Source organism: Oryzias latipes, chromosome 5 (genome assembly GCF_002234675.1).
Source record: "Oryzias latipes chromosome 5, ASM223467v1".
Taxonomy (NCBI): domain Eukaryota; kingdom Metazoa; phylum Chordata; class Actinopteri; order Beloniformes; family Adrianichthyidae; genus Oryzias; species Oryzias latipes.
In genome coordinates, this window is record NC_019863.2 from 24,787,223 (window position 1) to 24,799,241 (window position 12,019).

A 12,019-nucleotide genomic window follows, 5' to 3' on the forward strand; every position below is an offset into this window, starting at 1 on the left:
ATGTGAGCTGTTTTCCTAATCCTATAGTCACTCTCCATCATTTACTTCCCTTACATGTGCAGATCGGCCCAAAGGCAGTTCAGTCAAAAACAGTTAATGTGGAGTGAGTGAGCCAGCCTCTGCCTTCAACACTGATCCTGCTGAGCTCACTTTGCCCTGCAGGCAACAGCTGCATCTCCAGCCTGACAAAGCAGATAAATTTACCCTTCAAAAGCGGAATACACACATTTCAAATATGCTACATGTATTCCAAAAATAGATCAAACTGGAAGACTGCTGACATATGTTGAAGGCAGGGTTTTATCATCATCGTTCGTGTTTTTATAGCCCTTGAAAACACAACAATGAGTGCTGCAGAAATGACTGAACAATGAAATGTCAACAAATTCAACAATAAAATTGAGGAAAAAAAACAGAAGAGACAAATCAAACAATAGAGGAACAGAATTGTGTCGCTCATTACTAACACAATGCTTTAAGATAAGTTTTAAAGATGTTTAATGATGTGTTTGATCTGCAGTGGCAACTAATCCAGAGTTTAGAAAGGATAATGTGAAATCCTGATTGAAGCTAGAGAAACAACTGCTTGGATTTCAGAAATGGGAACTGGAATGTGATGGTAGTGGCTGTTCAGGTCTGACAGAGATCACTGAGGATAAAAACAGTTTTCTTTAATCATTTAGCTTTGGAGTAAAAATAGTCAGACTGCTGTGTGATGCTTTGCTCTCCACTTTGCTTTAGTCTTTTGTGATCACTTGATTGGAATGAAGTTTTCTGAAAACCACAAACAAAACTGAGCAGACATTGCAGTTAGTGAACGTGCCTGCCAAGTCTTAGCATTCTCGAAATGAAGTCAGCTATCCGTCTTGGATAACCATAACTGAAACATATATTATATTAATTAAAACAAGAATGAAACATTCTCAAAAGACTCCGATCATAAAATAGAAGAAAGAAGGCCTTATCAATTTTGTCCAAGGACCACAACAAAGTAAAATGTTTTTAAAAGACACCAAAAGACCCACATAAGATCATCAGAGGAGCATCAGAGGATTGGCAGTAAGATGTTCTGAAGGTCCACACACTCCAAATCACCAAAGGTCCTCTAAGTCTATCTGACTGCTCAGAGCTCCTTGGCTCATTCAATCAACTGAATGTTTGAGTCAGCATGCTTCTCATGACTGTCGTTTTGGTGACTATGAAAAGCAAAGAAAAAAGATCCAGCAGGACAATCTTTTAGTTTGAGAAACCAGCCGCAGGATCAGCAGGCCCATGAGCTCAGCTCAGGCAAGAGCCTCCTGATGTCAGAACCTCTTCAATGGTGTTGTGTTGGCAAAGAAACAGCAATACCACAGCTTTGCTCATTCACTGTCAAGACTCTGATCATAAGAGACGATTCTTCTGTTCTAGCTGAAAAGTGCAATGCTGTGTATCTAGATAACCTGGTTAGTTTCTGGTTTACTGGTTATCTTGGTATAAAAGGTTTTAGAAATGCAGGAGAAGGAGACATTTCTAATGAACAAAAATAAACTGTAGCCAAGAAACAGCATTGCTTCTTTCTAGTTTTAATTCCCAACCAAAGAGGGCCTTGGAGATGCAGAATTATCTGATACCAAGCAGCTTAATAAAGCATAATCTAGCCAACGTGGAAATCCCTCCGCCGAGGATCCAGAGCAAAAAGACTGATGGAATTGTGCCCGGTGAATTCCTGCATTATCCTGCTCTTCATGCAGAATCAGAAACTCATTATTTTGAAACAACATTAAAATCTGCATGGAGAGAGCGCCGGGGCAGAGGAGTGACTTCCATTCTGCCTCCATTTAATCTGCAGTAATGAGAGGCATGAAGCTGAATGCTGATGCAGGCTGATGTGACGAAGAAAGCCTGACTCAGGGAAACGGGCGTAAGGATGAAGCAGCATGAAGGAGACAAGGCAGAACAAGTTCAGAGCCGAGCGAGGACAACAGTCCCCACTCTGCCTCAGACACAAACATCACATGCCATGACATCAGACAACAAGACACACATACTGGGGCTGGGAGAGTCATGATCTGAGCAGCTGCTGCGGCAGTCACTGCTGGACGCCTGCCGGTCCGGGAAGTGCGCAGCTCCAGACCCCGAGGATGAGTCCTTCAACGATCCAGAGTAGAAAAAAAGAAAAGAGACAGCCAGAACGACCCCCCCCCCCCCTCCCAGAGGCATCCACCCCCCTCCACAGTCCTCAGCTCCTGGATAAAAGTATGAGGACCATCCTCATACTTCCACCTTCACTGACAGAAGGACGACTCTGCACTCCTAACAACACCTCTCTGTCTGCATGGGGCCGTGGCCCCTCCCCTCCTAAAAGCTCTCTTGCTCCCTCCCTCACCACTGACCCACCCCCTCCTGCTCCTGGACTTGCGTGTCCACTTTGGTGCACACAGGCGCATGCCGGCTGGCAGCTCTGCAAGGTCAAGGCTGGGGTCTGAACTAAGAGAGTGACACGTGGGGAGGCAAAGTGTTGTTTGCTTCACAGACAGCTGCCTCCCACCCCCACCCCCACCCCCACCCACAGCCTGAGTGAGGATGGAGAGATTAATGAGCTGAGCAGCTCTGAGTCAGGCTGCAGGAAGAGCAAAGCTGTGGCTACTCCAAATTTAAGAACGGGAGTCTTCTGGTGTACTGAAGCACCATGAAGCGCTGTGGTGAAGACCTGACTGTAGGTGGCCGTCCTATGGTCCATGCTCAAATCTAGCAGCATCCTCTAACTGACAGGTTTATAGGTTCATGTGTGTTTTTCTGTCGGACAGACTGTGGTGTCTTTCACCAACATTTTTATAATCCTGGACAAACTGAGATCAAACCTCCAAATGTTCATCTCAATCTCATTTTTGTTAAAGACCCAGTCCGATAGAAATCCGGTATGTGATGTTTTTGACGTGTTCCTGTCCCTTTTTTTTGATGATGGAGGACATTTGTAAATAGAATTAGGCATAAAATTGCATTTCTGAGTATTCCTTTATTCAAATTGTTGGGAATCAGGAGCAGACGAAAAAATGCTGTTGGAAAAAGCTTGTAGGTCTGATGTTGAAGCTGCAAAAGCAAGCTACAAGCTCCCATTTTGATGCATCCACTTGCAAACAAATAGATCCATGAAAGTCTTTGTTTTCCTCGTCTGAGCTGACATCTGGCCCAAAACTGTACAGCTGGATAGCTTTGATATTGCTCGCCATTTTTGTTGCTCTGGTAATGTAAGGTTGGGGTGTTAGGGGCTGTAAGCTAGTGGAACAGAGTGCAAACAAAGGGTTGACTGAAAGAAGGGGCAGGGTTGCTCGGTACTAACGGTCCCACCCAAAACTCAAAAAGAAAATTTCTAATGAACAATTGCTGCTCTGAAAAACAACACAGTTTTAAAAATAATTTTGGCTAAAAACAGCACACTCATAATTAAAAGACCATTGGGAACGGTTTTAAAAAACAGGATCCAAGTGAGAATTAGATTTTTGGCTCACAAATTGAATCCCCAACATTTCAGACACAAAAACAAAATCTTGTTTTCTCAATCAGCAGCTTCTCAGTTCAGCCGACTGCAGATAAAACACCACTAGAACCACAGGAAGGATTATTGGAGAGTTTAGTGATGATGCTCAAGGTCATCTCATTGGATAAATGAACATTATTGCCTAATGTTACTGAACTCAAAAACAAATCAGTGACATCACCACGAGAAATGTGAGTTGTTGTGTTTGAGTAACTTGTGTGAAGGTGATGAAGATGAAGAGCAAATCTCCACATGCACATGTTTTTAGAAATCCCAGCCTGGTCAGATAACCATGGTCTTCATCTGCTTCCCTGAGCTGCTTATGCTACATATCTAGATGTGTGGACAGAAACAGGACTCCCAAATGAAAGGGAAGCATCAGACACGTAGACTGTTCCTACAGAAAAAATAAAGTGGAATTTATAAACGGCAAACACTGAATCTTATAAGGTAAGAAGACCCTATTTTAAACAAAAAAGCGTTTTTTTCTTTCTTGCAAGAAAAATAATTTTATTAAGAAGGTTTTTCAAAAGCAAAATAATTTTAGTTTAAGAAAACACGTCTTATTGACTAGAATTTTCTTCCTTAAACAAAAAATTTTTGTACAACCAAATTTTATTTCTTTATTTAAAGATATTTTCCAAATTTAAAGAATTTGTGGCCTTTTTTTCTAGGTGTTTTTGCAGTGTATCTTTTTTTGTTTTTGCTCTTCTAAGTAGCTTAGTTTAGTGTTGTTTTTAGTCTGTGTGACTTGTTGACATTATAGATTTTTTTGAGTGCGGTTTGACCCTGGCTCTGTCTGAATCACATTTTCACTGACTAAAATGACCTGCAAGTATAAGCCCTTAGCAGAAAATAGCCTATTTAATTGTACTACAGGTATACCGGTAATTAGTCTGTACTAAAAGTGAGGCAGTTTACTTTTACATACTATCCATATATCGTAAACTTAAAATGTTCCAATTTAGTCTAAAGAAGAATTCAGTTTATTCAGATACTTCCTACTCTACACGTACAGGGTCAATATTTTACTTGCTAAATTCATGCTCGAGTTTACCTAATTCTACCTTATCCTTTTTTTATTTATTCATTTATTTTTTAAATAAAGGCACCTCTTGCAATATTTTTGGCACAACCCTGTTCTACAGTACTTCCTGTTAGCCGTGTTGTTTTTGTTTCCTGTCAGTAAAGTCATTAGCCTAAATGAACTCATTTATGCATTTTGCTCTTTTCATGAAGTTCATCTCTGACTTTAGCTCCTTGGTGGTAATTTATTTTTAGTGGAAACATCAGATTCTATTTTAATTCATTCTAAATAATATGTTCTATTCCTTAGCCTGGCTTCTTAAACTGCGGGTCACCAACAGAGCAGAACTTTCTGCATTGACACTTTTCCAGTAACAAAGGTACCAAAAAGATAACTTTTCAAAATTCAGATTCACAAAACTGCATCTATCTACAAAGCAGCACATCAGAGAATCAGACTTACTGTCGCAACTTTGAACCTCGGCTAGCATGGAGCAGCATTAATATCCAGAGAAAGGCTCTGTCTCTGTGGGGTTACAGGTCTGTCAGGGGTCGCGCCCCCTTTCTAGCACGGGCACTACAGCAGAACGGAGAGCAGGGACCCACAGAGGGAGAGAGTGAAGATTAGGCGCTGAGTTTTTACCGCCCAGCCTGTGGGATTACTGGTAATGGGATTTCCTGGGAAAGGCTCCCCATGACAGGTGGCGTCCCTGTTTAGCTCCAGTTTTAAGGTGGCTATAAACACTTCACTGAGCGCACCAGTGCACAAACTATCTATCAGTCCATCATCAGCCTGAGGCTTTGAAAACCGTAAAAAAAAAATTTTTTAAGTTTTGTTTTTGGTATTTACATAAACTAAAATAAAAGCTTAGAAAATGTCTGATAAAAATGATTTGAAAACCCACCCTAATCATCTTTTAAACTATTACAAACGTTCCCAGCAGTACTTAAATTATGATTGTGCCAATTTTAACCAAAATTAAAAAAAAAGACTGTCTCGTTTTCTGCAGAGCGCCAGTAGTTCATTAGAAATTAGCCTCTAAGTTGAGGCCGGGACTATTAGCGTTGAGCCTCCCATCCCCTCCCGACTGTTGAGAGCTCTCTGTTTACATGCTCTCCTGCTAGCTTGCAGCCCCTCCCACCCCTAATCTAACATTACAGAGGCAACAAAACGGGTATAGTTTGAGCCAGATATCAGCTCAGATGAGGAAAACAAAGATGTACATGGATCTATTACAAGGGTATGCATCCGAATGGAGCGGAGCAGGGAGCTTGAGCCCTACCCCGTGTTCGCAGAAATCTGAATAAATACTCAGTAATGAGCTTATTTTCTTGATTTGTGTCCTCCATGATGAGAAAAATGCAACAAGAACATGTTAATAATCCCTAAAACTTGATTTTGATGGTAGTGGGTTTTTAACGTGTTTATGGACTCAAAACAGTAAAAGATGGAAGAAATGTTCCTTATGTTCTCTGGGGCAGCTTGACTGTATTGTTTTTGCTTCTTCATTTTAAAACAGGTTACACTGCAACCCTCCAAGTTTTCGACTTTCATGTTTTTAGCTTTCACACTAGACCTGATGGGATATTTAGCGTCTGTTTGAGGTGATGGTGAATCCCAGCAGATCTCAGATAAACTATGAAAACTATGAACCCACAATGCTGAAAAAAATCATGAACCAGCAGCCTCGTGATGAAGATGCAAACTCTTGACAGTCTCTGTATGTCTCGAGTGGTTGCAGCCAAAGCGGATTCACACTCTAGAAACCTCAAAATTTCAGAGTAGCAACAATGTTTTTTCTATGTCTGGAAATAAAAGCTATCACAAACAACTGTCTTTTATTCACTTCATTTCGAGCTTTTCTTCTTTAGTTTAGTGCCACTGAATGAACACTTTAGTGCCAACAATGAAGTCATGAGGCTAAAAGGGAAATATGTTTAGAAAGTTATGTTTTATTATTTCCTGCTATGCATCCTTAAATGTCCACTGACTTCTGAGAAGCTTTGAACGTTTGAAGGCTTTCAAATGTTTATCAGATTTGAGTGACAACTATACAAGTTTTGAATACATCATTTTGTTTATGAGGCCATAAAGGTATCCTTCTTTTCCGGTTTGGGTAAAAGGAAATGCTAATTTAAGAAAAAAAAACTACTACATTTTAACAAGCTGCCCGAATATTCTGTTAGTTTTTATTCTATTGCCTTTGATAAGGAACATATGCCAGTTTTGTGTGAAGTGTTGAACTGTGAGCTCACAGTTTCTATTTTATAGAATATATCAGCAGTTTTTACAAGTTCTGTTCCTTAAATTGTGGGTTCAAATTGGCAGCATTTGTCAGCTGGGAAAAAGTCTTATGCCATCAGTTATTTGAATGCTTTTATCATGTTTGACTAAACACCTCAATTTAAAGGTAAATGTTCCCATGCTTTACATTTAGCCAAAAATTAACGCCATTCTTCCCATCTGTACTCAGTAGGATCCAGGTCTTGTACTGAGAAGTAGGCACTCCTAATTTTTTTTTTGTGTTTTTTGAAGCATCTCCTGTCAAAGGCCATGTTATGATGATAAATGTTTTACCCATTGTTTGAATCATCTAATGTCACATGAACTTGTCACAGAGCAGTTCACTTTTAAGCACTTCTGCTTGAGAATTGGACGACGGTTCTCTCTGAAGACACTGCTGAGCTCTTACTCTGCTATCATCGTGTGAACGCACAGCTGAGTGACAAAGAGCAGTAACCTGAAATTCTTCTTCTGCGGAAGATCCATCCGTCACAGACATAGCACACCGCTTCAGCTTCATGTGTCCAAAACAGATGGAACTACACGTTCTGGATTATTTGTTGAATAAATTCATTTCACGTAACCTTTTTGTTTTTTTACTGCAGTGCAGGTTCACAACAGGATGTGCCTCTGGGGTTTTAACAGAGGCTACAAAACACAGGCTACAAAACCAAATTAGGTCAGGTTGTTAATCCAATCCAGTTTAGTCCAATTCAGGCTAAACGCTTGTATTTGTATGAAAAGTAAATTGTAACAGTTGTAGTTTTCCTCACTAAAACCAGATCATTATTGTTGCTTTTTTTCAAGAACTGCCTTCTTATGAATGGAGTGCACTGTCTGAAAAATCCTCAGAAACATACAGCACTCCTCTTTCCTAAAAATAAAATAAAGAAGAAAAGTAAGAATTTAATGGAAACCGAGAGAGGGAGAGGTGGGAACACGGAGACAACAATGGTTGCAGGTCACGTAATAATTTAATGATGCTAATGAGGATAAGGCAGCTTGAAGCCTCTTCTCTGTAAGCCTCTGAAAGCAGGACAGCTTGTGACATCACATGGATCAGCTGCATTGTCTCATTTGTCGTAACATGAAACAGTGTGTGTGCAAACGGACAAAATAAACCGCCTCCAGAGACACTGGAAAGATGCAGAATTCTGGACCTTCAGCGCCTCCACGACACTTACTGCTTCCCATTTACCTGCTAGCAGCTTTTAATAATACAAGGATGTATAACTGGTAAATTAGTTATTTTAGAAATAAGAACACAAGAAAAACCTCCTGAATAAATAGTTGAATTGTGCTCCTTAATTTAAAACAGAAAAAAAAAAATGTGTTGACACAAAGGTAAAAGTTGAATGGTTCTAAAACACACATCCTCTGGCAGTGTCAATTTATGACCAGTAGAGGGCAGAATAGTTCCATTTAGCAGGCCTATTAGAACCCAATGCTTTGAGGTAAAGGCGAAGAGGGAGCTGGAGTACAGCTGGCTATGAGAATCCAAAACTACAACCTTAAAATCAGGAAAATTCACAAAGAAGACTTCGGACTAACATGAACCCCTGAGAGCATTAGCATGAAATAACATGTGTGTGAAGAGACACACAAACTGCTGTGTTCTCCAGGATGTAGTCTTTGCTTATGAAGGAATTCAGTTCTGATGAAGAACACATAGGCTTTAGATTCTTCTTTTCCTCTTTTGAAGTGAGCTGTGTTTCTTCTCATTCTGGATTCTTTCTTTTTCTTACACCAATTAAGGCTGGGTACTGTCAGTGCTGTGGGTGGGGGTGGGTGGAGTGTCTCCATCAGCTCACTCACCACTCTGGGGAGCTCATTAGAGCCGCCTGCAGCCCAGAGGCTTGGTGAGGTACTGGCAGAGCTTCTAAACGCCAAGACAGCTTTGACGGCGCAGAAATGACAACGGTGAGGATGGAAGCAACTGTCATCTGCCTCTGTTGACAGGAAAACCTCAAGGTGTCCAGATGGGACAAACACTATCACCAATGCACTTTGTTTGATAGGATTTTGAAGAACCAAGGATAGAGTGGCCTCTGATTATACAGAAACTCCCATCAGGCAGTAAGTCTGTGGAGCCTCCAGCTTGCAGCAATGATCTGAGAAGCATCTTCAATATGATGCTGTGCACCTCACAGCTTCAGGCTGGTACACCAAGGAGCCAAAAGGTAAAGAGGCATGTCTGATGTGTTTATACCAGATGACTGAAGATCTGTCAAAAACCTCATGCATAACAGTCTCCTGGAGTTAACCTGTCTTGACAAGACACCTTTTGGTTGCTATGGTAGCACTTTGGGACACAGAGCACCTTAGCATGCATGTGGATTAAAAGCTGCACACTTTGGCAGGAGAACATGCTTGAGACAGAGTTAATGAGTGTGCACAGAGATGTGGGACATGTTTCCCGCAGCATATCATGACTCGAAGAGTCCAACCTTTGACGGAAAGTCAGTGTTTGTTTCTGCAAAGCGACATCTCTGTGAGTCATAAGGAAGAAGAGCAGTTAAAGCAGCAGGATGCTGTGGGCTGACACACCACTGCAAGAAAAATAAAAATCCACAACAATTTGGGATAAAGAGGTGCTCCTTTCGCAGGAAACATGCGCAAAAAGAATTTATTTCTTCCCCGCTCTCTGACCTGACAGAAGAAATCACACGAAAGCTGCTGAAAAAAACAGAAAAAAAACGATGCTCCACCCTTGGAGGAATTCCGACGGCACTGGAGGACCAGGAAATGAGCCTGGCTCGAGTCCTGTCAAAATAAAGGAGATGATATCGCAGGAACCTCATTCTGGTGTCTATTAGCATCTGAGCGGTTACCTCTGCCATGAATTTCAAACAGCTGTGGCCACCTCTGTGTCATATGTTTTATGTTTACAATCTATCAAGCAGACACCTCCGTAGGCTGGAATGGGGAGCAGAAAGAAAGGGCACATAAACATGCAAATATTATTTCCCTCCTGAGAAATTCTGTCCACCAGCATCATGTGGCTCCTCAGTCAGAGCTGGTTTTCCCATTTTGCCGTGTCCAAACCACAGCCGGGCCCGCAGAGTGACATTAAAAGCTTATTAGATGCTAAAAGGCTTTTCATTAAGGAAAAGAAAATGATGGACTGGAGCCCACAGACTGAGCTGCAGCACTAAAGACCTCCACTTGCTCCACATGCTGAGTGAGCATGCTTTCACTGACCATGAACCCATGATGAAACTACTGGAGTACACCAGATGTAAGTAACCCTTGTGCTATCCTAGGCACTTTAACATCGGGAGTTGGGTCATCTAGACCCACTAGACAGTGCTCTGAACCTTTTTTCTTCAATGATTTGTGATCTTCACTGGTGTCCATGGATTACATGAAATCTTTCCACCTTTATCCACCTTTGTCATGGTAGGAAGAACACGTCAATGTAAGGGTGGGGTCATCTAAAATAGCATAAGGGTTAAACCATCTAAACAGACTTTAGGCTTTCAATTGATTTGCAATGAATCTTCTGCTGAAACTGTTCCAGCTTTATGAACTCTGCAGGAATGACGTGACAGCAGCTGTCTGCTGTGGATCGTCTTTATTCAGTGACAATTTGTCATTTATTTACTTACAAAACATTTTGAAGTGGATTTACTATAAATAATCTCAACTCCTGTTTCACATCACTATAAAGTTAGAGTTTTCGTTGTGAACAAATTTTTTTTATTTCAAGCATGATATAAAAACCAGCTTTGTGGCGAATGGAGCTTTATACTACCTTTTGTTCATAAAACTGGTCTCCAGGAAGCATTTCTGACAAAAAACAAATTCTTCATGGGTGCATTTCTATCTGTGAAAGTAAACTGCAACCACCTGGTACAAGAAGACACATTTTGATTGTGTTTTTTCACATTTAAGATGCCATTTTTCCATTTAACTTTAACAAAACTTTTTTCAAATTTTATATATAAAACTCATCACTCTCGATCCTGTCTGTAATGTGCACATCATTCCCCTTTAGGTAATTAATAAAATACACAATTGACAATGTGTTGTTGTCAAAATGTCATCCAATGTCTTTGTACAAACAGAAAAATTCTTTAAATAGGGCTCTTCTATCTCTTTCACACCTAAATTATTATTCAGCTCAAAGCAGGACCATTTCAGAAGCTCCAGATTTGACAGGTTTACCGAACTGTCCTTGGATAAAAATCCCAAACATCTCTGCAAACTTCTTTTCTTTCCAAAACCTCTTGTATTTTAGCTGTCATAAGTCACATCACACCTGAAACACCGGACCCCGGTGTGGAACAGTAATGTCTCCTTTAAGTCTACCAGTTCCAATTTCTTACAATCACACTTTGATACGCATAAGGGGTTGTGCAGGGACAGTTGTGGCCCAAGGGCATGTGCTGAAGTGGATCGTCATTGTCAGAAACCTGTCTGAAATGATTAGGAGACTGCTGATATAAGCTGCTCCTTATCCTGATCCACATCTGCTCCCAGTGTGGAGCACATCCTTAACCCCTCCTGTTCCAGCTGTAAAAATTTTGTTCTAGGATGCGTTTTAGTTTTGGAAAAGAAGGTTAAACACAAAAGGAAACAGGGAACAGAACAGCGTTTCCCACAGAATTCTACATTTCCTAAAATAGAAATGTACAGTTCTGCATCTTTTGTCTTAATCCTTGCAGGATTTGTCACTTTTAGGCTTTTCACTGAAAATTGTAAAGGTCAGACATAAATTAAAGTGTGGAAAGTGTCATATAATAAATAAAAACAATGTCCGAAGTTTTTGTTCCAGGTGTTTCTTCAATCTTAGAGCTAGAAAGACGATAATTGTGTGCCTAATTACCCCATTCTCCATTCTGTCTGACATAGAGTTTGACATCTAACTAAATGCATAATGAACAAATTGGATGCACTGAACCTTTCCCAGAATGCAACACAAAATAATAAGATATGGGTAATTCACTCCACCCCCAAGCCAAATTTACCATCATGCCATCCGTGAACAGAAATGTGGCAGAGGGACAATATATTTATCCAATGTCTGAAGACCTTTGTATTCAAACTTCCATTTTTCTATTTATCTATTTACCAAAACCGCCTCATTCCTTTCGGGATCACTGGAATGCTGGAGCCTCTCAGCCACTGTTGGGCAAAGGCAAGGTACACCCTGGAAGGCTCGCCCGTACATCACAATTGTATGTAAT

General features: G+C 40.7%; 1 protein-coding gene across 5 annotated transcripts in view; it reads right to left on the reverse strand.

Moving 5' to 3' along the window:
• iqsec1 (IQ motif and Sec7 domain 1) overlaps positions 1–12,019 on the reverse strand; it is a 138,691-nt gene that overhangs the window by 41,996 nt on the left and 84,676 nt on the right. Inside the window, exon 1 of one of the 5 annotated variants that reach the window (XM_023955125.1) lies at positions 5,010–5,257. The exons of 3 other annotated variants lie outside the window; for them this stretch is intronic. In XM_023955125.1, coding sequence (XP_023810893.1) covers positions 5,010–5,047 — 38 coding nt within the window. In that variant the 5' untranslated portion in view covers positions 5,048–5,257. Of the gene's footprint in view, positions 1–2,030; positions 2,197–5,009; positions 5,258–12,019 lie in introns of those variants that run through there. One more of the 5 variants, XM_023955127.1, reaches the window with a different exon arrangement.